The following is a 26,808-nucleotide window of genomic DNA, read 5'->3' as shown; positions in this document are numbered from 1 at the left end:
ACATGAGGATACAAATGAAAACAACATGTAGACCTCTTATCAGGTGACTGTCTGAGGAGGACAGCTGTGACTGATGCGTCTGCCCCAGGAGCAAAGGAGCCAGGGGAGGGAGGCCAGGCTTGGCGCATGGAGGGCTGTGGGACAGTCCGGCTCCCCCTGACCGTGCCCTGCTGGGAAGCAGCTCCAAACACCGGCTATGCTAAACCGCTGAGTCCCCAGCCATCCGTCTTGACCCACTTACCCTTCTTCAGATACATGGCCGGAGAGTCCTGACCCCCGCTCCTCACTTTCACCTGGCACCTGAGGCTCCCAAAGCCCGTGGCCTTGGAGTTCCCCGCTGTATCTTGATCCTGGAGATGGAAAGAGGCTGCATTATCATTCCTGACAGCTAATCCCACAAACATTTATCAACCCTAACTACGGCTGGGCGCTGGGGTTACAAAGATAGAAAAGAAAACATCCTGCTCACAATTTGCTCCCAGCCTGTTGGAGCAAACAGACACCTGTGGGGCAAGTTCCAGCCCCGAGTATTAGCTGCACAGACACATGTGGTTCAAGAGAAGGTAATCCCATTGGAGGGACAGAGTAATTCCACTGATTACGGGGAGCTAGGAAAGGGCTAACAACACTCAGGGGTGCACCCCCATGTGCCTCACTCATGAATACACACTCACAGGTAGGCACAGGTACATGGACAAAGAGTGTGCCACGGACCACTGGTGATGCTGTAGCAAAATTGCTAACACAAATAAGATAAATAATGTAATTCCATAGAATGGACTGGTATAAGGCATTAAAAAGAAAAGGTTAGTTATTAAGATGTGGGGAGAAATGTGTATTATAAACTATTAGCATGTAAACAAACAAAAAAAGATGCTTATAAACACACAGAAATTTTCTGGATGGGCGCATAAGGAACCAGAGGGTGGAAATGGAGATCTGCATGTGCTTAGCAATTTAGGAGACAGGAGCGTGGCTCCCACTGCCATCCTTCTGCCCTAATTCGCAGTAACAGTGGCATTGCCAATATTCTACTAGCTTAGACTTACAGAAACAGCAGTTTCACATGGTTCCAACTAATAGTTCCTTTTTTCTTTTTAAGCCACAGTCCTACTTTACTTCTACAATGAGAAGGAATGCCAGGGTCTGGGACTCAGAGGGACAGCGGGTATTTAGGGCTCTGGACAACGGCCAGTGGCATCCAATACCCAGCCTGCCCACCGAGTAAACTGATGGGGAAGAGAAGGGGGGCTCAGCCTCACAATTCTCTTCTGACTCATGTCAGGACACGATACTGCTCAGAGGAATGGTCTTTCTGTCAGTTTCATCATGAGCCAATGCAGGGCTATTGCTGTCTCAATTGTCCAAGGTCTCATCACTTTGAAGAAATGGAGGCAACTTGGGATCAGCTATTGGCAATCTCATCCCACCACCTAATCAGCCTGGTGTGGATTTCATCGGAGTCAGTGTGTCTGACAGACAAATGAGAGGCAGAGATGACCTGTGATGGCCATGACTCACCTGACCAGACACTGTGCAGGCGATATTGTCACTTGTCCAAGCATAGAATTCACAGGAGACTCCTGATCCCACCGTGGACACTGTGAGGAAGCTGCAGGCCTGATCCAAGGCACAGTCTGCAAGCACCACAGGACAGTCACCCACCTGTCCCTCCCAGGTGATGCTGAGGACAGACAGACACATACCCGCACACCCTGCCTTCAACACACCCAAACACACACACACTCACTGCAACATGGAACAACCACCACTATTCATAGGTGGTTGTAGGATCATGAAATGATCCATACACAGGTACATGCTCAATAAATAAATGAGAGCTGTTATTACCCCTCCCTGGCCTCGCTGTTAAAATAGACAGAGGGATCACCCAACCTGGACAAACAGCTCTATAAGGAACTAGTGTCTTTCATTTCTGCTCCCTGACCTTTAGGGTCCCACTGTTCTTGGCCCATAGTAGATGCACTAGAAACTCTTCAGGGAAATGAGTTAAATGTACCTTTGGAGCATCGACTGACTAGAGAGTGATTTGGATAAAGTATATCTTTCCATTCCAGTTTTAGTGGTTCTGTTCGGTTTGCTTTGCAGGATCAGCAGAGCAGATTCCTACGCCATTCTCCAGGAGCCCACCCCCTGCCCCTACCTGCCAAGCACTGCTTCAGGGGCGACCCAGAGCCAGGAACTTGGGACCTCACTCCCTCGGCAGCGGAGGCATCAAAGATCACCTGAGGTTCTGGGACCTTCTCAAATTTCTGCATCACTGAAAGGAAATTTGAAATTTATGAAATCTGACTCAAGGGTGGAAGCCAAAAAGAGTGCTCGGTCAAGAAGTGGCCTTCCTTTCTCAGCCCTTGGTCACACAGATGTCCCAGCACACTGTACCACACGTAACACTGAGAGCTACAACTTGTGTCTCCAGTTTCTACTCATTGTCAGGAAGTAAGGAGAACATCTAGAAGATGTAGTATTATCTTAGTCCCTACAGTTCATTTTCTCTCATTGACATTGATTTTCTCTCTAAATTGACATTTCCCTGTCCTTACCTTTGAGTGTTGATTGTATAATTATTTTATTAATAATTTTCTTTCCATTAAACAACTTCGCTTCTTTCTGGAAAGAGGTCAGTTGTTTTTAGAAAGACAGACGGTGCAGATGGGTTCATGTAAGTCTGAACCGTGGCACGTGGCTCGGGCCCTTTGCCGGCAGCATTTGTTAATCGGTGCATTACATCTGCTTTCCTCGCTGCCGTCAGCACACCTGAGCTCAGACCTGGAAGGACTAAGAGTCATGTGCTCTTGGAACCAGACAAGAGAGGAAAAAGAAATACGATTTCTCAAGGCTACGAGGCTTGGAACTCACTCCTCACCAAATAAAATGCCATTGCAGTAATTCACCAAGACTGAGCCTCGTTTTATAAGCCGAAGTACCCACGGGTGTCAATGTTTTGCCAAGAAAACAAGCCCCGAAGCGCACGAGTACTACTTTTTCGCAGATATAATTATAAGCATGTGTGTAGCACTCACTCTCATATGTATCTATTGCTTTATAAAAGAGACTTGTGTCTAGGCTGGTTTTCATTATGTCAATAAATTCAAGGACATGCAAAGCAATATTTTCTCAGCTTTCATAATAAGTGCAGAAAAAATAGTTTATTCCTTTTGGGATCGAGATGGGTAGGGGAGTGTGAATATAATAGGAATGACATGCTTTAAGCCTTCAAAATATTTGATATAGAAAAGAATTCTAATTCTCCAAAGGGCTCTTTCACACTGTTCATTGAAGTTCCCAGTTCACGTGCTCAGCCCATTCTCAGACCTCCGCTCTCATCTCTCTTTCTTCTTTCTTTTTTATACTCCTGTTATTGTGTCTGTAGAGACTGCAATCTCCAGTTCAGCAAACACCATGCTTTATGCACCCCAGTGTCCTTACAGCTTGATTGGTCCAGACCAGAAGCTCACAACACTCTAGGAACCTAAATAAAATTTGAGAGGTCTTTCAGTTTCCAATTAAAGTCTTTCCAGTAACAAAAGATGTGGTGAATTTAGTACTTCAGTTAGAGAATCCGCTGGTTTTCAGGAAAGGGACCCCTTGGTAACAGGTCTCATTGTGGCATTTTATGAAGAACCTCACAGGCAAACAGATCCGAAACTATCCATGAACTGGGTTGCCAGTGATTTGATGGAATCTCGAGTTAGCTTGCAGATTTCCACTAACAGATATGCACAGATGCCTTGGGGAAAGCCTAGGGGGTCAGCATCAGAGCACATTTGATGGTGATTTTCCACATTTATGTGCCTGTTTCTTTCCAAGGCAAGGACAGTATTCTGAGAATATTTGAACCTCCACTAGCTAGGAGAGTGACAAAGATACTAGCTTCTTTTTGATGGATGGATGGATGGATGGATGGATGGATGGATGGATGGATGGAGAAATGGATGGAGAAATGGATGGAGAAATAGATGGAGAAATGGATGGAGAAATGGATGGATAAATGGATGGATGGAGAAATGGATGGATGGATAAATGGATGGATGGATGGATGGATAAATGGATGGATGGATGGATAAATGGATGGATGGATGGATAAATGGATGGATGGATGGATGGATGGATGGATGGATGGATGGATGGATGGATGATGGATGAATGGATGGATGGATAAATGGATGGATGGATGGATGGATGGATGGATGGATGGATGGATGGATGGATAAATGGATGAATGGATGGATGGGTAGGTGGATGGGTGACTGCCAAGATCATCACAACACCAGGAAACCTGGAAAGGATGTTATGAAGATGTTCTCTAGAGTCTCGGTTTCCTGGTTGTGAGGATTAAACAGTATAATGGTAGAATGCCTGATACATAGTAACAACTCAGTAAGCACCCCATCCCTTTACCCCTGCAAAGGCCCCCTGCCTAAGTGCCAGGGCTTATAAAACTGGCTGCAGAAATTCAATGGATGGATGGATGGATAAATGGACGGATGGATAAATGGATGGATGGATAAATGGATGGATGGCTGGGAGAATCTCCCTCCCTGGTGACCTTTAGGAAGCTGTTTCAAAGAGGCCCCAATAACCGGAGCGATCCATTCATTCTGACAACAGCATCAACTGCTCTGGAAGGGAACAGAAAGTAAGATACAGTCCTGGCCCCAAAGGAGAGCACTGCTGAATGCAGCCAGAGGCCAAGCAGAGGCTGAGGTACGCAGTTTTACTATATTCAGGGAGCAATGCAGGACCACAGACGAGTTTTAAAAGGCGTTGCATAAACAGAACTGCCTGTGGAATAATTGCACTTAAGCGTGGTAGGAACATCGCTGGAGAGGGGCAAGACTGGATCAGGAAGGAGGCAGGGGCCACGGCAGCAACCCCCGTGGGCATAACCCACGCCTGAGCATGGGGCGTGGGGGTGGGGGTGGGGCAGGAAGGGGGCATTTCCCTCTCAGGTAGGTGTCTGTTTGGGAAGTGATATAACTAAATTCTATGCCCTTTGCTTCTTCAAGAGGACAAGAGCCTCAAAAATGAGACTGTGATTTCACTCCCAAAGAGAAAGTTCCCCTCAAAGGCAAGTGAAGGGGATTCTGAGGAAAAGCAAGGGGACCTCCCAGCCGGGGCCCAGCTCCCTAACCCAGAAATCCTCCCGCAGATCCAGAGGGAGGCTTAAGCTCTGAGCTTTGCATACTAAGCCCAAGATGCGGAGGATCAGCCTGGAGGCTTTTCCTAAGCCATTCCTCAGGGAGGTGGCATTGAAGTCGGCGAGGCCAAGCTGTTCCTCATAGATGCTGCTGGTGCCACTTATCAAGCCGTCCTTTCTGCCCCAGAAGAACACAGGGCAGAACAGGAGATGCTCTACAAAGTGTGCATTGCAATCCACTGACTGGGAGGCGAAGGGGAAGCATGGAAAAAATAATGACTTCCATTGGGTTTGCAATTTCCCCACGGGACACATACACACAGATCCTTGGGATTCGGTGGTGCTTTTGCTGCAAATGGGACATGGCTGTTATGAGCATTAGAAAATGAAGCTTTCTCACTTGAGTTTCCCAGCCATTTTAGGTTATCAGCTGCAGCAACTTCCCCAGAGAGCAGGCTGGCTCTGGGCACAAGCGTGCGTGTTGGTGCGTGTTGTGTATGTGTGTGCGCGTCAGTGTGCACATGTGGGTGTGGTTAATGCGGAGGCAGATGAATCGGGGACTCTGGCAGCCACGGCTTGTGCTCAGGTGTGCAAAGGTAAGCCACGGCCTTCACGTGGCAGAAGGTGGAGCAGGGCAGTGGAGACAGGAGAGGGTGGGATTAAAGGACCTTCAGTTGTCTCGGCCTGCTCCCTGGTTAACAGATGAGGGAACAGGGCAACTTGCACTGAGTCTGCTAATCATTCTGAGGCATGAATTACCTCTGTCAGGCACGTCACTGCTGACGCACTCAACTCCCCGACAAGGTAGCCTTAATATCCCCATGTTACAGGTGAGAAAACTGTTGCAGGCAAGCGACTTGCCCAAGACTACACAGCAGCAAAGGGCACCATTGGGGTTAAACTAGTTCTGACCCAACTCCCATCACACCGAGTATCATAGGACATTTGTCAGCTCACCAGGGCTTTCCCACCTCTTATCTCAGTGAAGACCTGTGCCTGGCACAGGGTGCTGTGCAGTGACCTGCACAGAGTCTCAAGAGGCAGGCAGGAGGCTACTGTGGGGACTGAGGGTCAGAGAAGTTGAGCAACTTGCTCTGGGTTACCCAGCAAGTAAATTATGGAACCAGGCCTGGCCCTCAAGTCTTTCTACAACATCCCACTGAGGGAGAAATGCTGACCAGCTTTTGGAGGCAAGCGGTCCACGAAAAAAGAAAGCCTCAGCAGATTAATGTTTAAAATTCATTTCTCACACAGTCACCAGTATTTAGGGGTAAGGTTTCATGATGTCTAAAACTTACTTTCCAATGATTAAAAGTAAAAGAGAGTGAGAAAAGAACAAAATACTAACAATTGTTGGATCTAGGTAATGTCTAGTTGTTTATCCTACTAGCATTCTTTCAACTTCTACATAGATTAAAAATTTTCAAAATAAAATATTGGAGACAAATGCATCTCACATGCCTCTCCCTTTCTAGAAAGCCCTGGAGAGCACCACCCTCGCCTCAGCAACATGCAGGTTTAAGGCGTGTACATACTCAGACACTGGGAGTCCGTGAGTGGGGCCTCCATTTCGGACCATGGCAGCCTCTGCCCCTCGTTGTCCACACAGAAGGCCTTCCCACTGTCCCTGTCCATCTGGCTGGCTCGGTACTGGCCATCCTGGTCACACTGTAGGCCTGCCTCATTCCTCTGGCAGTCAGTGACACCTGGAACCAAGAGATAGACACAGTGATCAACGATCGAAGGCATATGTCTGGGATCCCTTCCCCTCCGGACTCCCGGCTCTTAATCACTGATCAGATATCCAAGTCCCATGGCTGAGCTTAAAACTCCTTAGTGACTCCAGTATGATGTCCAGGCTCCTTATGGAGCCAATAAGGCCCCTGAGACCTGGCCGCACCCCTCTAATTCTGCACTGGGCCCTGGGCTTCCTCAATCCCCTGCATTCATTGCAGGCCATAAACCTACCACCTTCTCTGATACCATTTGCTCAACCACAGGCCCTGCTCTGCTGGTTCTTCTTCTGGTGCACAGCTCTCTCCAGTCTTCAATGAGTCTACTCCTCATAGCTCATCAGCTTTCAATTCAATCAGCATCCCCCTCCATGGGTAACCTGCCCCCCAGCCCCCAGTCCCCTGATGTCCCACTCTTTCACACTCTCCTATCAGCCCACACCTCTCCTCACAGCAGGGAGCACAGTTATTACTCCCATTTGTCCAGGTGAACAAATGGCCACTGTCTGCCTCCCACTCAGTGGAAGCCCCAAGAGGACAGGGACCTGACCTGGTTTTACTCCCTGCTGTATCCCAGTGTCAGACATATAATACCAGCTCCCCCATTGTGACGTTGTGATTTCTAATAAAAAATAAATATGCCACTGTTGTCCCCATCTCTGGCACAGAGCTCTTAAAACTTTGGGAATTTCCTAAGTGATGAAAGCCATAATGGTGTTTTTTATTGTCAATGAGGTGGCTCTTGGACAGAACTTATGAATGAGGGCTGGTTGCCTGTGGAACCAACCAGGTGATTGGAGGGTTGGAACTTTCAGGCCCACCCCTAGACTCTGGGAGCAGAGAGCGGCTAGAGGTTGAATCAAGGCCAATCAACAATGACTTAATCAATCATGCCTCGTAATGAAGCCTCCATAAAAACCCAAGAAGACAAAGAGCTTCTGGGGTGGTGAGCACAGGGAAATGTGGGGAGAGTGCCACACCTGGAGAGGGCATGGAAGCTCCTTTCCTACCTTGCCCTGTGCATCTCTTCCACCTGATTGTTCTTGAGTTACATCCTTTTATAATAAACTGGTCATCTAGTAAGGAAAATGTTTCTCTGAGTTCTGTGAGCCTCTCTCATAAATTAATCCAACCCAAGAAGTCATGGGAACCTCTGATTTCTAGCCAGTAGGTCAGAAGCACAGGTAACAGCCTGTGTTTGTCACTGGCATCTGAAGGGAGTAGAGGGCGGTCTTGGAGGACTGAGCCCTCAGCCTGTGGAATGTGAGGCTATCTCCAGGTAGATAGTGTCAGAAATTAATTGAATTCTCAGACACTCTGCTGGTATCTGAGAGTTGTTTATCGTTTGTGCTGAGAAACCCCCTCCAACTCACACATTGGAATTAGGTCCAAGAACCCAAAAAGAGCACCGATCAATAAATACCAGCTGAATCCGTAGGTGAATCCCTTTGTTCCTGTGCTCAAGCTATTCCTCTGCCCAGATATCCCTTCTCCATCTGGCTTCCTGACTAATCTCCACTCATCCTTCAAAACCAGTGTTAGCTGCCCTAACAGCTTCTAATGTACACGACCATTATATTATTAATTACACTACATTACATTTAAATACATAAATGTTTTCTTTTCCTATCAGACTTGAAACATCTTGAGGACAGGGAATTTATCTTTACTCGTTTTGATTTTCCAGTATATACTGGGCACAAAGAACATGTGTGAATGTTCAGAAGGGAAGACCTTGACTGGTTCTCCAGAACTGGGAGTAGGTGAAACCTATTCTTTTATGGCAGCCCAGAAACTTGGTAACATCTAATTCTCTATATCTTAAGACTCTCAGTTATATGACTAACCATTGATTTTATAACAACTTGTTTTATAAGCAGATACAAAGGCTACTTTTTAAATAACATGCATTATATGCCATACATGCTATACATGAATTAATTTATCAATCAATCAATCAATCAATAGCTATTCGGTTATCAACAGAACCTCAAAAGTTGTCCAATGGACATGCAAGCTTAGGAAACAGAGGAGAGAAGTGTTTGTAAGTGAGAACTATAATACAGACCTTAACTATGTAGAGAAACTGAAATTCTAAAAGCTATCTTAACACAAAAGGAAACCAAAGAAATAGAATCTCTTGGCATCATTGGAAACTTGGAAGACTCTCCTGCCCTGTGCTTCTCTTTAATATGATTCCATCTAAGAACACAGACCAGGTAATACAAGAGGCAGAATAGTGGAGTTAATGAGTCCTAGAGAAGTTCTTAGGTATAAACAGACCCTTAGCATTGACTCCACCCTGGCCCTGGGGACCCATGGCTGAAATCTGTTACTCGAGGTGTCTGGGAGAGTGTAATGATATAACAGCCCTCCCCAACCGGAAATTCTACCAAAACTGGCCCCCAAGTGGGAACAATAATGAACACTTATTGTTCATCTTAAACATTGCAATGGATTCCACTTTGCTATGGATTGAATGTGTCTCCCCAAGTTCATATGTTGAAGCCATTGACCCCAGTGTGATGGTGTTTGGAGATGGAACCTTTGGGAGGTGATTAGGTTTAAGTGAGATCATAAAGGTGGAGTCCCCATGATGGAATTAGTGTCCTTATGGACAGGGGGAGACACAGGAGATCTCTCACTCTGCATGCACACACACCTGGGAAAGGTCACATGAGGACATAACCAGGAAATGGCCTTCACCATGAACCTAGCCATACTGATCACTTAACCACTCTGATCTGGGACATCCAGCCTCCAAAACCATGAGCAAAAAGCATCTGTTGAAGCCACCAGTCTATGGTAATTTATAGATAGCATCCTGAACTAAGACATGTTTTATAACCACCCTATGAATGAGGTGTCATTGGCTTCATTTAATAGATGAGGAAGTTGACCTTTAGAAGAGGAAAGTGACTTGGCCTACGTGCCAGTGCCAGCAGGAGGGAGAGCAGGGATGCAAATGGGTCTGGCTGGTGCCCAGTCTCAGCCTCGCCTTCTGTCCCCTGCAATTTTGGTAGCATCTCCTCCATTAACAAGGGTCAGCACATGATGCTGATCCCCTTGTAAGAGAGCATTCCTCTAGCAGTGTGACAGCACTCAAGTGGCCCCGAACCACAGTGACACAGTCAACGGGTGCACGCTGAGGTTGACACCCAGGTGTCAGGGACACTGCCCTCCAGGAAGACTTTCTCCTTCAGAAGGAATGTCAGACCCCTGGTCTATAAAAGTCCTCATGCTTTCTTGGAATTACCACCCCATTTCCACTGCTCTCCTGTCCAAGGAGACTGCCTTGATCAGAGAGGTGACTTGATCTCTTTCAATTAGTTATTTTTAAATTCTATCACTATTCAGATTTTAAGCAGTAACTGTTTGCCTCTTATTGACACAATTTCAGGCTATGAGTCCCCGCTGGGAAAAACCCAGCAGTACCCAGGTGACTGGTAAGTAAGTAGGCCGAGTGAAATCGCGTGACGTATGGGAAGGCCGCGCGTACACACAGTCCTGACCAAAGTACAGGGCAGAGGGCACATGAACTACACTGCGGCGATGCCTGTAGGTGGAAAATATCTTCCACTCCTCAATCTGATAAGGTTGACACGAAAGTCGGAAGTTTCAGAATCAGACAGAACCAAGATCAAAGGTCAGACCTGCCGCTTACTCGTTGAGTGACTTTGGCTAAATTACTTCTCTGAGTCTTAATCTTTTTATCTGTAAAAGTTCAGCTCATAATGTTGACCTAGAAGGGGAATTGGGGGATTAAATGAGACAACACAGGTAAAATGCCCGGCCTAGATCCTGCCAGGAAACAGGCACTCAAAGACGGTGGCCCCTTTGGTTACTGTGCTGTGTACCTGATGGCTGTCGATGGTGCGCGATTTTGTTCCCCATCCAAGACACTCCTGGCAATGTCTAGAGGCATGTTTGGTTGTCACAACTTGGTGGGGTAGGGGGATGCTACTGTCATGTAACAGGTTAGGGCCAGTGATGCTGCTAAATAAACATCCTGCCATGCATGGGGCAGCTCCCAAAATGAAGAATTATCTGTCGCAAATTCCAACAGTGCCAAGGTTGAGAAGCCGCTGTGTCCCCATTGCACTGCAGGGTTTCTGTGTGAAAGCAGGGCCCTGCAGAACTTACAGTGAGTCTGACTGAAAGCTCCCTCGGACGCGGTCGTTCTGCCCACAGGACACGGGGTGCAGGTCAAGCTCCCCGCCCACTCTTGGTAGAATCCAGCGGGACAGGGAACACATTGCTCGTCCTGAAAATAGCTTCCTTCAGGGCACTTAACTGGAAAAGATAAACAGAAATGATGTTCAGGATAAGACACCGGCTTCACAGTTACAACCTCGCAACACGTGGGGTGTGCGCGTGAAGTCCCCGAGTCAGCACAGACCTCACCCGCTTCACGCGTGTGCGTGGAGGACCGGCCGCGCCAGGCTCTAAGGGCCACGGGTAAGCTGGGAGGGGGCGGACGGCTCCCGCTCGCCAGGGGCGGCAGGCTGGTGGGATGAGCGGGGTCCGAGCAGAAATCCCAGGTGGGTAAAGGAAGAGGGGAGGGGGGCGTGCTGGCGAGCAAGGCCTCTGAGAGGGGAGCTGGACTAGAACGACAAGTCCCCAGGCAGAGAGCTAGGGGAGGGGCATTCTAGGCAGGTGCAAACACCCTGGGGCAGGAATGAGTTTGGGCTGTTCAAGGAGCGGAAAGAGGAAAGCCAAGCGAAGCCAGCTACTGGGTAAAGCTTAGCGGACAAAGGCAAGAGGCGAGGAGAGCCTGAAAGATGAAGCCCAGCCTCAGTGGTCGGGGTTGGGCAGATTGGGTCAAGTGTCTCTCCCCGCTGTACCTAACTGACTTTGGACTTGAGCGCCATTCTCCCCAAGCCAAAGCCTTTCCTCCATCCACCAGTGCAACCAACTTCCTTTGACCAAGTAGTAAACACAGACGTGTGGGACGTGCTAGAATGAAGCCCGTGTGGACTTAACAACTCCTATCTCTAGTACACAGTCACCTCGCAGGCATCTCTGAGTAAATCAGAAACTCGAGACACATCCTGGAAACTGAGCGATGTGTTTTCCGGTCTGCCCTGAGCAATTAATAGCCTCGCTCCGAGAGTGGGGTTTCATTCCTTCTATGAGTCAGGTTGTTGATCATCTCTAGTATTTTAACCCCAGGGCTCTGACTGTTCTTTCAAGTGGTCTCCAAAGTCATGGCTAAAGGAAATCAAAACCTCTCCAGCAGCCTGAGCTGCCCTGCCCCCAACCCAAGGTGCAGCCTGGGGTCTATGCTCGGGTGCATTCTGTTCCTCTCCATCTCTGATGTCGACAGCCGCACCCCCCCCCCAGAGGAACCCTGTGTCAGTCAGAGGAGACAGTGGCCGATGGTTGTCATCCTTCCCTCGGCAGGTGGTCCTCCCGAAGACCCTGAGTCCAGGATGGCAGCTGGGCATGTCTCCTTCAGGTAACTCCCTCTGAAAATCACTTTGGCCTCAGTCCCCTCCTCCATGAAATGAGACAATGTGGCCTATTTGAGTTTGCGAGTTTCACAAGCTTTTGGTCATGCCAACTGGGTCCCACAGTCCCGCAGCAGCGGCCACATTTCTGCTGAAGAGAAGCGTCTGCGAGGAAGCACAATGGTTCTCCACCCCTCGGCCTGCCTCGCTCAGTGCCATGCCTGGCGCTGCCACTTTCCAACTTAAAATTCTTTCATGCTGTGCCCCCCGTGAAAGGGTCTAAGGCACTGGTCTAAGCCCCTTGCTGTGCCCCAAGGCCACCCCCACTCTAACCCCTGCCTGTCTCTCTGGTCCCATGTCCACATAAACCACGTGCACTGTCCCCACAAAGCCACCCCACTTCATGACACCATGCTCTTCACTAAGCTCCACTTCTGGGATGTCTTCAGCACCCTCGCACAGGTGCGTGCACACACATGCACCCTTTTTCGCCTGCTCTTGTCGAGCAGCCACTGTAACTCACCCTCAAGATTCATGGCAGCCTCCGCCCCCAGCCAGCCCGCCCTGGCTGCCCCACCGGGCTGGGAAAAGCATTTTCATGGATATTTTAGCCGTCTCGTCGCTTACCTCCCCAACCAGACTGTCAGTCTCTTGAAAGTAGAGCTATGACTTCTGCTTCCCTGAGTATGTAACATGGGCTTTGGCACAGAAATATATTTTGAAAGCTTGGATGGATGGGTGGAAGGACTCAGGCATAGAAGGAAGAAAGGAAGGAACAGGAGAAGGAAGGAAAACATATCAGTTCACAAAAATGCCATAGAGAACTAGCTCCATTATAAGGACCTGTGGTGAATGAATTAAATTTAATGTTGTCCAGAATAGAAATTGGAAAATCCAGACTATTTCTCTGGGGTTCTCCTTAATGGGCCGACCTGGTATGAAGCTGCCAGCAGGTAATTCCAAGAAGACCCACAGGGCTGACCTTGAGGCAAGAGGGCGAACATAACTGACCCACAAGGACCAGTCCTGGGTCCTTGGATAAAGGCCACCACACCTCCTGGAGTCATGGAGGTGGACATTCCCACTGCCCTCCGAGGGATCACCCACATTAGCCCCTGAGACAGTCACAGAAGCCCTGCTTCACCTCCACAGGACAAGGCTCTGCTTGAGCCTCCCAGCTGTGCTCCAGATGTGCTTCAGAAAGAAAAGAGCCAATAAGAACAAAAACAGAATTGCGAGTGTGATTTCACTAAGAAGCCCCTGGTGGAGAAAAGAGACATGGGGTGCAGAGAACGGAACAAGGAATTTGGGATCCGGTAGAGCTGAGCTTAAACCTCAGCACAGCTTGTAAACAGCAAAACCATATGCTGAGACATCACTGTGTGTGAGGGATGCGATGTGCATTCAAACTACAACCCTATGAGATAGGTATTTTCCCTATTTTTCAGATTGTGCGTAGAAAGAGGTAATGTCCCAAGATCCCACATTTAGAAGGTGTTGGAGCCAGGACTTGAACCCAGGCCCTCCTGGCTTCAAAGAGCAGTTTCCTAACACTTATAACTGTACTCTCCTGGCTATTTCTTCCATGGGATGGGATTGACGGTGCCTGACTCTCTGATCCAGAGCAATGCTAGTAGGGCCCATATCAGAAACTCAATAACAAATAGCCATTATCATTGATACTGCAGAAAACACAGGGCTTCCCGTGCTGCTTTTGTGAATTCTATTCTGGATCTTTCTAAGTATTTGGAGTAAGGGGGTGGGGCTGAATGGTGTGACTGACAACTTTTTGCGAGTCAGTCAACACCTGCAGCAGTTCACGAACAATGTAGGTTTACTCGAGGATCCACATGCAAACTGTAGCCCCAGGCCCTGGGCCAAATTCAGCTCACCTTCTGTTTGGCAAATAAAGTTTTATTGTAACACTGAACATTTTTCTCCCTGCAATGGATGAGTTGAGTCATTGAGACAAAAACCATATGGTCTGCAAAACCTGGAATAATTGCTACCTGGTCCTGTACAGAAAAAGATGGCAGGCTCCTGCTCTAGAGCTACTTAGTGCAACCCAGGGCAAGCATTTCATTCAGCCCCCCTCCCCAGGCCCCCCTCCGTGGCTGCCACTCTCTCCGAAGCCCGTCACCCTGGGGCGAAGTTCTGACTGGTTGACACATGCAGGTGTCCCCCTTCAGGAAAGACTCTCAGCTGCCCCCCTCACCTCCCAGGTGTGCTGGGTTACCCATCCTGGTAGATGGGACCTAATAGCCTAATAATCCAGCTCCTTAGAAGGAAGCAGAGGATCAGCTTTCCAGTCCAGCCTCTTTATTTGACAGGTAATGGGCACCTGCCTCCCTCACCCAGCACCTCCCCCAGGGAATGGGATGTGCTTAAAGGCAGAACAGGTCTCTGACCTGGGCCTTACCCAGTACCCATCTCCTCCACGCCCTCCTGCTCCACCTGCTGGCTCCACTCTGGAGAGGGTGCACCTGAGTCAGTGCGCCTCAGAATGGGGCTCCCAGACCCTGTCACCAGCACTACCGGACACACACACACACACACACACACACACACACACACACACCCCTCCTAATTCAGAGTCTGGCAGTGGAGCCCAGGGCTTCTCTTGCGAACACTGCAGCAGGTGCTCTGAACACCTTTATCGCTATGACCCTATTTCACTCACCCTGAAGGTGGCGCCATCTGCTGCTATTGCAATTTCTTGTCACCTGTGTCTTGGCTGCTCTGGTGAGGTGGAAAGATCATGAACTGTGGTCCTTGAGGACCCAGGATTACTCACCCACAGATCAGGAACCTGAGCCCTCTCTTGAGTGAGCCCTGCTCTGGGCTCTAAGACCCATGATCTCATTTCATGTGAGCCTCAACCTCTTCATCTGTCAAATGGGGACATTCTCTGCCACTTGGGGCTGCTGTGAGAGTTAAATATTTGGGAAGGTGTATTTAAACAGCAGAATCCTCTATAAATGTCAGTGCGAAGTAGTTGTGTTTCTGTGTTAAGATTTAGCTGCATCTTAAATTCAGCATGGAGTTTAGAACTTAGCATCGATTCCATGAAAGGAAAGGCCATGTAGCATTTGTGTTGCAACCAATATAAACAAATAACCAAGAAACATCTCCCTCTTCAGCTCAATAAAAATGCCTCTGTGTCTCATGCCACATGGGAGGATGGCTTCTCACCATGAGACCCTGGAATTCTCGATAGCAGGCAGAACAGTGGCCCCCAAAGGTGTCCACTGTTCAGGACATCTGGGAATATGTCAGGTTACATGGCAAAGAGAAACTAAGACTGCAGATGGAATTAAGGTCGCTAATCAACTGACCTTAAAACAGAGAACGTGTCCTGGGTCATCCAGCTGGTTTTAATTGCAAGAGTCCTTAGAAATGAAAGACAGGGTCCAAGGGAGCTGTGGCTACAGAAGAATGGTCCAAGAGCTATGACACTGATGGCTCCAAAGATCACAAAAGGAAGCCACGAGCCAAGAAATGTGGGCAGCAGCTCAAAGCTGAGAGTCAAGGACGGCCTAGGGCCTCCGGGAGGAAGGCAGCCCAGCTGCCACCTTGATATTAGCCCAGTGAGACCCGTGTCAGAACTCAAACCTGCAGAGCTGTAAAATCATAAGTGTGTGTTGTTTTAAGCCACTAAGTTTGTGGTAGTCAACAGGAAGTTCACACAACTTCTATTAAGGAATTTGCAGCTGCATTCTAGGGAAAAGGCTTCCAAGGCTATTTCCTGCGAGGCCGAGAGCCCCAGTCCACCTCCACCAGGCTCACTCCCGAGTGAAGCCCTGGGCTGATCCGTGGGCACTGGGGGGTAGTGGGAGCAATGTGCTGCCGCAGCCAGACTAAGAACTGTCACGGAGCACAGAGGGTAGACGGGAGCCTTCGCCACAAAGACAGTGCAGCCCAGACCCCAGGGTCCAAGCTTGTCAAGAACCAAGGGGAAGGGATAACCTCAGTCACTGGGATTCCTCCCTCTGTCCTGTCGTCTGTGCCTCTTGCTTCAGCTGCTACGTAACGAGTGATGACTATTGGCCCACACAGTGGAGGACTGAAGAACTTTTGCATAAAGAAATGAATGATTCTCCACTTTGTATGTCCACTCTCCCAGAGCTCTGGTGGCCTTTCCCGCAGCCTCACATCGCTCTGTGACAGCAGTCCAGGGAAGGGGCTGGACCTACCGCACCCCAGTGGGTCCTGACTGGCGTTGCTGGGGGCCGCGACGGGATGGAATCCTTCCAAGCACCCATATCGTGTCCTGGGAGAGGGGCCAAAGCTGTCCCCCTGGAGGAAGCGGATGGAGGTGTCTGCTAGGAACGTCTTGGAATCCAGGTGAAACTGGAACATGCCACTTTGGACCAGATCTGCGAAGCGCCCAACGAGGTCCTTGCCCACTAAGGCTTCCTCTGTAAGACATGGGGTGGGGCAGGAGTGCCATCTCACTGTTCTCTGCCAGGGCTGGGGAGGGTCCAGGGGCAGAGCTACCCAGAACAGCCACGCTGAGAGGATACATAGGCATTATCCAGTGTTTCATGGTAAAGAACTGGAGGCTCAGAGAAGAGGGTTGATTGGCCCAAGGTCACACAGGGGTCAGAAGCACAGCTAGCACTCCAGCCCAGGTCTGTGGCTGTTGCCCCTTCTGTGGCATCCATGTGACCCCCGCTGGCATAGGATAATATGACTTTAGTCCCTAATCTAAGGTGCACTGTCTGGGTAAACAGCCTTTGGCAACCTACCATCTCTGAGTCTCAGTTCCCCCATCTGCAAAATGGGAATGTTTCTCTCGCAGTTGGTGAGGATTGTGCGAATGTGCACTATGGGGCCCCTCAAGCAGAAGGCAAAGCCCCCAGAGGCAATGAAGCCTCTGCCTCCTGCTCACTGAGAGCCTCCAGCTGTCTGACGGTAAGTGTTTCCTAGGCAGGAAGAAGAGGGGCCCCACATCTGGAGCAGGATGGACCTCAGCCCGCAAGGAACACTTCTTTCCAACAGGCTACCGCAAAGCCAGCCCGAGGCCAGAAACCACAGTCGTCATTGTCGCTAGGAATAAACATCTCCTTCCGCAGCTTCAAACACAGCCCAAGTATCCAGGCTCTTGCCAGAGGGAGACAAAGAGGACCCCTAATTCATAATGCTGGGGGATTATTGCCACGAGGGCTGCAGACTGGCAGAGATGCAGTCTCCCTTCCGGTTATACCCTGGCCACCTTTTCCAGAAGGCCCCCTCATAGAACAGAGGCCAAGTCCAGCCAGTGCTGACCTCGGGTAGCCATAAAATCCACTCCACTTCTCCTCAGACCTTTCTACTCTCTCAGCTCACCCTCGCTGTAACTGTCCTGTTTTAGAAGCATAGTAATGGGTTTGAAGAGTGTGAGTGGTCTGAGGAGTTTCATAATTTGAAGTGGACAGGACGTGAATTATAAACCAATAGAGGCTCCCTCACCCGCCCCTCTTTTCTTCACACCTGTATTCCCTCTCTGTGCCCAGAAAATCCAGAGAAGAATTAGAAAAAATGTTCACAGAAACATAATCAGGTGATAGTATTTAACTTTAGTAAGCTATTGATCAGAAATCTATTGGTTTTTACATTCTGTTTAATACTTAGCTCCTCCTGTGGGCCGGGTTGATAATTCTCACTAGAGACTCACAGGGAGGCATATTATGGCTCCACCAGCTCCCTTTGACAGATGAGGACACTGAGACCCAGAGATTCTGCATAGCTTCTCTAAGTCAGCAACACAAGGGAACATACCAACGTCATGCAAATCAGGAAGAGAGGCCGGTGGGACATCCTCAAGCCGCAATTTCCACGTGACATTCACTCCTAAACGCTCCCCGGTCAGACACTCCACCTGCACCACAGAGTCATCGCAGACAGGAACAGAGACAGGGGTCCCAGAAAGCTTCACCTACAGAGACAGATGCCTCAGCTCAAGAACGCAGAGAAGGGAGCCAGCTCTGTTGAGCCCACAGCAGTCCCCAAAACTGGTTGATATTACTGCTGAAGGAGGTCATTGAGAGGGTGCGATTGCAGGGTGGCCTGCAAGCTGGACCTGGGCAATTGGAGGCTCCTCACCCCTCCCCTGTCCTTGGAACGCACACTCTGCCCACTGTTCCCACAGCGGGAGCCGTTTCAAGAACGCAGCGTGGAGGTGTACCTGACTGAACCCCACTGAGGTCTCTGGATTAACTTGGAAGATTCTGGCGGGTTTATTGAGAACTGCTCGTCTTGCAGCCTCCAAGACAAGCCTGGGACGTGAGTCCCCCAGCTCCTTAAACCTGCACCTCCCCATGCGGAGTGGTCTGACTCTTCCTCTGTCTCTCCTTGCCCTCCGTATGGGGGCCAGTCGGAACCAACACTTACTTCCTTGAATCCTCCCTGTGACCCTCCTCAGGGGTAAAGTATTATCAACCCCCTTTACCCCCTGAGGAAGATGAGGTTCAGAGAAGTTGGGTAACTTGCCTTGGCCACACAGCTTACAGATAAGTGGAGTAAGAACCGATTGCCCTATGCTTCAAAAGCCCAAATGCTCCTAATTCATTTCACCAGTGACTCTACAAACGTCCTCAGTACGTGCACCCAGCTGAAAGGACACCACCTTCCCCCTTCGAAGCTGCAGCACCCACAGGCTTCTCCGTTTCACCTACACAGCCTGGCTTCTCCTCCCAGCCTGAGCGCGGCCGCCTCCGGTGCCCACTGAATGTGATTCAGAGGCTCCTTTGGGGCAGGGTGGGAGGATGGATGGTGAGGGAGCCTGGTTGGCCCAAGGACAGTGCTGGGCACGGGTCCGAGTTCAACACCAGCTCACCTTGCCCTCCTCACAGCATACTCTTTCCAAGGGTAACAGCCCAAGAGCTTCTATATCCAACCCCAGGGGATGTGAGTTCATCAAAGCTCACTGTTCAGAGGTGATGGGGAGCTCTGGGCGCCTGGCGAAGGCCCCGCGGAGGCAGCCTGTGCTTCAGGACATCATCGACAGGACATGCCATGCCACAGGATGGTGCCAAGCACTGTACTGTGTGCCACCCACCACACTACACCCAGGATGAAGGAGAGTAAGTGGATATGGGTGTTCATGTAGTTGTCACTGGATGAGAAACTAAGTGCCGGGCACTTAGCCAGTGATGAGATGGGCTTGGATTCCGCCTCTGCCGCCACATAATTAGCCTGGGCCGGGTTACTTTCTCGTTCGGGGCCACGGTTTGCCCACTGGTAAAATGAGTGAGGGTCCAAGTGCAGGTTCATCTGAGCTTCTCTGACACCATGACCCTGAGCTCCGTCCGAGCCCCACCAGGGGGAAGGCCGTGCACTTACCTGGACCTGGCAGAAGCCCCGGGCCCTGAGCTCGTCTGAGATGAAGACCTGGAAGGCCAGCAGCAGGCCCGAGTAGTCTGCACTGCACATCTTGCCTGGTGGGAGCCGGAGCTGGAACTGTGCTTGGGTCTGGAGGGTCTGCCACAGCTGGAGCCCTGCAGGGGCGTGTCAGAGGTCAGCAGACGCAGGTGACAGACCTGTGGGGTCCTTTTCTCTGTTTTTTTCTCTGCAAATATAACCCTCCTTCATTTAGTTTGGAGTCCTCGAGCACTGCCATCTTGCATTGTCATGCTCAGATGACTCCCCAGTGTGGCAGCTCATCTCTGAAGTTACCTAGCACCTCCCAGCCAGCTCTATACTGCCTCAGGCTCTAACCCAGGCTGCTTCACATCCTGGGGTTCTGGACATTCCCCTTGGAAAGCTCCCACGCTATCTTGCATTCAACCAGGGCAACTCCATGTGGTCTTGCCAGTTGAGCGGCCACCACAGCCTATATGAAATGCATGCTCTGAGGTTGTCCAGTGCACACCGTGCACATCTGAAAACAGCAGCCCTGCATTCAACTTTTGGAGTTCAAGACCCACACCCCTCTTCTCCCAAGTCCCTCACTTTAGATCCAGCCTGGTCTTGATTTCAGCTTAGGCCATTTTGTCATAGTAACTTTGACAATCCACTGATTTGTCCACATCACATTTTCAACTTTTCTGGATAGCATTCTCTATTCCAGAATGCTTTGCAACAAATACTGCCTGCGACACTCTTCCAGCCACCCAGAGCCTCGTGACAGTCTGAGGATCGGGGTCCCTATCCTGGACACCCTTTCCACTGTCCTGGGTGGACCCAGTGCCAGGTCCCAGCGCCCACCCCTGCCCTGCCTGGCTAAGTAACCACACCAGCTTTTGCCAAGGCAGCTGCGGTCAGAGCCTGGTGCCACCTTACAGCAGGGTGCTTGTGAATGTGGGTTCAGCGGGTGGGCAGGACAGGACTTGTGCCGATATTCAAACAGGGCCCAGACCCACAGCTCTGCCAGGTGTTAACCCTGGAGCTCCAGGTGGACCTGATGTGGAGAGTCACACTCAGAGGCCTGACAAGCTCTCTCCTGCTCCGGATGCCACCTGGATCGCAGGGAAAGCGCAGGCATGGAAAGTGCGAGGGAGCAGGTACAGGGCAGACATTCCAGAGGCCACTCACGCTGGCAGGCCAGGGGCTGGGGTGGCTGTGACAGCCAGCGTCTCGTCTCCAGGCTGCACACCAATGACATTGGCCGGAACGCGCTCTGGTAGCCCTGGCGGCACAGGAGCTGGCACAGCTGGACGGTGGCCCCTCGAGGGCCCGAGGCTCGCTCACACAGGATCACTCCACCAGTCACATCTGACACATTGAACGGCAGTGGGCACTGCGGGCCTGGGAGCAAGAGAGAGGGTTGCTGTGGGCATCTGCCCAGCACAGGGTGGCTCAGGGCTCCTGCGTCTCTCTTTTTCTTCCTGCCCAAGAATATCTGGCTCCTCAGGCCCTAACCTGGGCCTGCTCCCTCCCTCTCCTCCCTCTTCTTGAATGAACCTGTCCTCTCTTGGTTGTGACAGACACCTGAGCACGGAGGACTCCTGTATCTTCACCTCCAGCTCAGACCTCTTGAGCTGTTGCCCATCTCTCTAAATCCAATCACCACTGGTCCTCTCCACCTCAAGCCAACACTTCCTAACTCATTGCTGCCTGTTGTCACTTCAGTACCTGGAGCTCCACGCATGGCACCTCCTGCCACCCGGCTCTCCCTGGCCAGGAACACGGCGGCCACTCTGGACAGTCCCACCCCCTCTGCCCAGCCATCAGCGAAGGCCATGGCTCACACCTTCTCACCTTCTCTGCATTTCCACTGCACTCCCTTCATCTTCTTCTCAACCTGCTATGGAAGCTTCCTCGCCAGGTTCCCTGCATTGGGCTCGTCCCCTACCTCTCTGCTCACACGTGCAATCCAGTCCCCACTGCCGGCAAAGAAACTGCAGCGAAGCTGGACACCAACTCTGTCCCTTGGGGGTCTGAGGACCGACCTTCTCTCTGTTCTTGATTCCCTCAGGCCCCCTTTGCCTCCAGACATGGCTGCCTTTCCCTGAGCAGATCTCTGTTCCACACCTAATGCCCTTCCCTCCGCCTGCTCATCTGCCTAGAAAATTCCTTTCTGACCCTCAATTATCAGCTCAGCACCTCTAGCTTTCTAACACCTTCCATGGTTCTCCTGGGCCTCCTTAGGTCTCCTTTCTTCAAGGTCTCCGGCCAGCTGGTGTCACCCTGCACGTTATCAATGAGTCGAGAGTCCCATTCCCGCACACCAGTCTCCCCACGGGATTGAGCCCCAGGAGGAAAGAGGGGGGCCTTTCCTCTGTTCACCCAGACACAGCACAGTGCTGACTGTGAGTATGGGTTACACCAGTGGGTGAATGACTGACTGACGCATAGCCCGGTGTGACAATTTCACACCTGACTAGAGATTTAATTACCTGCTCTCGCTAGGGCACAGCCTTCCTGCCTGTTTACTCTACAATTTGAATCCCCATGTGATTCAAGGGTACCCAGGGGGCCTCAAAGATAGAGAATGACTCATTTTAATCTCCAAGGTGCAGCCTCTCTGCTTTCTAAGAGCCATAGCCTCAAGCCAAGAGCTTGCTCTGCGATCTGCAGTGAGCTGATTGAGTTGCTAGGCCATGTATTATTATTAACAAAGGGAGTATACATTATAGCCTGCACTGGAAATTTTAGGATGTGGGTGTTCTCGTCATTGCCATTGGCAGAGGGGGACACTGAAGCATGGGGAGGTTAACGCTTCTGCCCTGAGGCCCACAGCAGCACAGTGGAGAGCCAGGTGTGACCCCAGAGGTTGTTTTCAGAGCCACCAGGCTAAGCCATTTACAAGACTATTTGAATTAACCTGAACAATGGCCCTAGGAAATAGCATGATTGGGAAACCAGATCCAGAGAGGTTAAGAAACTAGCCTGAAGCCACCCAGCAAGGAAGCAGAGAGCTGACTTTCAAGTCTGTCTGTCTGGCTCCCACATCTGAGCTTTCTCCACCACACTCTGCAGTTGATCCGCAGGAAGAGCCTTTAGGGGGCTCATGTTAATGCTGGTGGCTTCACAAATAAAAGGCAAGTAATTGATAATTAAATAATAGATTTGATTATGTAATAACCTATTTCAATGTGGTAATATATGTTTATATGATATATATTTTAATATTTTATATCCAAACAATTTTTTAAACTAGAAATAAAAATAAACAAGTCAACACTTGCACAAATTCCTGCCATTTCCTGCTGGGATGGACTCATCCCCACTGAGACTCTGACTCAGCGCCCTCCGCCCCCCTCCAGGATGGGAGACCTGGAGTCTTCCACAGGCCAGCCCCGGCCTCCTGGCCTCTGGAGCCACCGCACAGCTCCACTTGTTCTCAGCTCCAGGGCTGAGCGTTTGCAGGAAGCAGACGCCAGTTTCGACCGCATGGGAATCAGCAGCCACCACATCCTCTGCGCTCCCCACCTCCCCTCCCACCCCCACTGTCCTGGTACTTTAAAGTCCACCCCCACCCTGGTGAAGGGATAGATGAGCAGGGCCCCCCACCAGCCCAGGCAGCCGCTGAGGGCGGCACATCTTACTCTCACAGGCCGGCCGGCTCCCTGCCACACGGGTCCCAGGCACCTCCTCTCCACTGCCAAAGACACACCAGCAGCTGTCCTGAGTCGGGTCGCACTGCACGGGGGAAAGGCTACCGTCCTCTGCCTCGCAGGCCGGGGTGTAGCCTGGGCCCAGCCTCCTGGAGGGGATGCCACTCTGGAGTGATTCACAGAGGCCTGGGCCTGGACACACAGACAAACCAGATGGAGTTTCTAGAAGCCCACAGAGCCACCATAACCCTCACTACCCACAGGTGCCACTTGCCGCCATCTGCTTACAGGGCCACCAGGGTCTGGGCTGCCTCCCACTGGGGTGTTGAACTAGAGCAGGGCAATGACTAGGCCTTGCTCAGCTCTGTACACACACACACACACACACACACACACACACACTAGAGTGCACACACATTGCCTGCCCTCAAGCAGCTTAGAGTCTTAAAGGAGATTTAACACGTGAGCAATTGGGAGGGTTTGAGACCTTGCTCCCCAGCATATGTCATCAGTTTGGCTCAAATACACTCTTGTTTTTAAAAACAAACAAGAAAGTGAGCAACTATAGTTCAAAGTGATCAGAGCGACAGTGGGAGATGCACAGGGCAGTTTAGGAGCCCAGAGGAAGGCCCTGAATTAGCTGGGGAAGAGAGGTCTCCGGGGACTGAGTAACAATTAGCCAGGGAGGGGTGGGGAGTGGGGGAGGACATATTGCAGGCGGCAGAACCACAGCACATGAAGGCGCAGGGGAAGAGAGTGGCGCCTTCTTAAAAAGTCTGACTGTAATTTACTGCACCCGGATCCTGATTGTGAGAGACGGAGAAACAAGAGACCCAGGAGCCACATGTACAGGGAAGGGCCCATAGCCGTGGCAAGGAGCTTGGGCCTGGCCCTCAGGACCATGGGGAGTGTGGGTGGTTTTCAGGCAGAGGGGAGACATCAGCATCTTGACTTCACTGTGAGGCCAGGTTCAGGGCCAGGCTTGGAGCCCAGGGACCAGGAAGGGACTTGTACCTTCAGTTGTCTTCATCTGGTCACCCCACTAAAGCACCAGTGCCCACCTTAATTGGGACCAGTGCTGGCTTGCACTTCTCAGTTACATAGCACATCCCTGCTCCCTGCCATGTGTTTCTCCCAAGAGCCCACTGAGGTTAGGGAATCTTGCTCCTGTTTTATAGATGAGAAGACTGAGGCACAGTGAGGTTAGAGGCTTCCACGGCTCTAGAAGTGGCAGAGCTGGGACATGAAGCCACCTTTGGGACTCCAATCCCAGGACACAGGGAGGAGTTGGGGGCCGTGGGGGAAAGGGGACTACTCACACTGGGCACTGCTGTTTGTGCTGGGCGGGGTCCCTTCTCCTGAGGCCTGGTCTACGCACCAGATGCCAGCCTCCGACACCTGCAGCCTGGCAAACTCTCCTGTCTGAGACAGAGCCAAGGTCACATAATCCAGGGAAGATGCTTTTGCAGCCCACAGGTCAGTGAGCAGGTGTCAAGAATGTCCCTCCCACAACCACCAGTGCTGGCTTCTCCACACGGAGGGAGGTGGCGTAGGGAGGCGCTCTCCTGACGCAGACCTTCCCATACACTACTGAACTGATGGTTAGAACCGCCCCACAAGGCAGGCCCACTGGTATCCCAGTCTCGGGATTTCATCTGATTTTCCTGAAGCCTGGGGAACTGGACAGAGCAGGTGGTAGTGTCCCTATCAGACCTCCCTATTAGGGAGAGGAAACCGGGACCCAGGGACTTCATCACTTGGCACATAAGTGGTTGAGATTCTAGCATGAATCCTTTCTCTAGGAGCTTTTATTCCTAAAATCAGCTATTGCACTGAATTATTACAATCCCCCAGGGAGCTGGGAGGGCACTATTATGACATGTCCCATTTATGTTGAGATACTGAGATATAACCACTTTGCATAACAACTTTGCCAAGATGACTACAAAAAGCATGTATACATGTAAATGATTTTTTAATGAGTTTTCATGGGCGGCATTTCCTTGGGCCTTTGAAACAATCCTAGCATTAGGTAGGGTAAAAGTGTGGTCCAATCATATGATTAAAAAAATGAACACATAGAGAAGGTAAGTAAATGGCCCCAAATCACCCAGCCAGACTGCCAGGAATAAGACAAAAACCCAGCCCTAGAACTAGAAAAGTCATCCTTGACCTGTGGGAGGAAGTCCTGGCTTCTTTCACGCCCTTCCTGGTCCCTTGCAGCCTTACCTGTAGGCAGGTTGGGATGAACAGGTCTTTAGGGGAAGGGTCTCCTTGGGATCCAGCCTGTTTCCAACTGGAAAGCAGTCCACTCGCTCGAGATTTCTCACAGGTGGTGGGGCCTGCGGGAGAGAAAAGCGCTTAACAGGCTGGCGTGGGTGCTAGGAGTGCGGAGAGCCCAGGCTGGCCGGTGTCAGAGTTACGTGTCAGGGAGATGGAGGCCCTGCGCGGACAGCTGGAGCCTCAGGGTAGAAGCAGGCTGAGGCTCGGGGACAAGGCTCATGTGGCTCCATCATCTCGGAGATTAAAGTGGGCAGTGATTTTATGGATCAGAAACTCAGAAGAGGTTGGGCTGCAGAACAGATGTGAGGTAGCTGTTGAAACAACAGAAGTGGATGAAACTGCACAGAGAGCAGGGGTGTCGGGAGCCCAGGGCCCTCCGCCTCTCTGCTGCCTCCCTCCTCCTGGGAAACTAGGAGGGCCTAGGTCTGTGAGGGTCTTCCAGACTTGGGGACTTGGGAACACGTGGTCTGGCTGCCCATGGGGCTCCTCCCCTGCTGGGTAACAGTGGGGGGCACCACCAGCCCAGAGTGCCCACCACAGGGTGAGGTGGGGGCCTGCGGGCTCCACTTACACTGGGGGAGCTGGGAGGAGCGCGCAGTCAGCGAGGCAGGGACGTACTCTCCCGTCTTACCCACACACCAGCAGTACCCTAGGAAAGACCACAGCCAGAGTTCAGGAGGCACACGGGGGACTCGGCCCCGGGTGTCTGACAAAGAACCAGCCCTCTTTACATTGCTAACTGTCAGCAAGGCCCCCATCCGCCCCCTCCCAACAACATTCACAACCATAGGCCTTAGCATCCCAATCCCCCCAGCAACTACTTTCAGGCTGGCAGAAGGTCATGCTCCCATTGTACAGATGAGTCAACCAGACGCCAGGGAAACTAAGGGATTCGCCACCAGCTACCAAGGAAGGCCCTAGAGTCCAGCTCACTTGCCCCAATGCCCACACTTTGCACTAAATGAAAAGGAGGGGTGTCCCATGGGTGCCCATCCCCCTCACCAGTTTCAGTGTGGCACTGCACAGGCTCCCAACTTCCAAATGCATCACACTGGGGCACATAGGAGCTAGACCACAGAGGGGACGCTCCTGAGGAATCAGCCAGGGAGAATCGGCCACTCTGATAGAAGTCGAAGGCTGCAGTCAGAGAGAGAGGCGCAGAGGCATGAGCACCTGAGAAGAGCCACACATGTCCCTGTTCC

General features: G+C 51.0%; 1 protein-coding gene across 1 annotated transcript in view; it reads right to left on the bottom strand.

The window, feature by feature from the left end:
- Positions 1–26,808, bottom strand: part of TG (thyroglobulin) — a gene marked incomplete at its 5' end in the record, with an annotated part of 199,630 nt that overhangs the window by 150,911 nt on the left and 21,911 nt on the right. Inside the window, 14 exons of the mRNA XM_081116502.1 lie at positions 242–350; positions 1,522–1,637; positions 2,165–2,281; positions 6,697–6,867; positions 11,038–11,187; positions 16,538–16,762; positions 18,105–18,261; positions 19,668–19,822; positions 20,859–21,071; positions 23,315–23,515; positions 24,643–24,745; positions 25,553–25,665; positions 26,178–26,255; positions 26,609–26,743. Coding sequence (XP_080972628.1) covers positions 242–350; positions 1,522–1,637; positions 2,165–2,281; positions 6,697–6,867; positions 11,038–11,187; positions 16,538–16,762; positions 18,105–18,261; positions 19,668–19,822; positions 20,859–21,071; positions 23,315–23,515; positions 24,643–24,745; positions 25,553–25,665; positions 26,178–26,255; positions 26,609–26,743 — 2,043 coding nt within the window. The remainder of the gene's footprint in view (positions 1–241; positions 351–1,521; positions 1,638–2,164; positions 2,282–6,696; positions 6,868–11,037; positions 11,188–16,537; positions 16,763–18,104; positions 18,262–19,667; positions 19,823–20,858; positions 21,072–23,314; positions 23,516–24,642; positions 24,746–25,552; positions 25,666–26,177; positions 26,256–26,608; positions 26,744–26,808) is intronic.

This window comes from Miniopterus schreibersii, assembly GCF_964146895.1.
Source record: "Miniopterus schreibersii genome assembly, chromosome: 17".
In the NCBI taxonomy this organism is placed as follows: Eukaryota; Metazoa; Chordata; class Mammalia; order Chiroptera; family Miniopteridae; genus Miniopterus; species Miniopterus schreibersii.
This window is presented reverse-complemented; position numbering and strand designations above follow the sequence as displayed.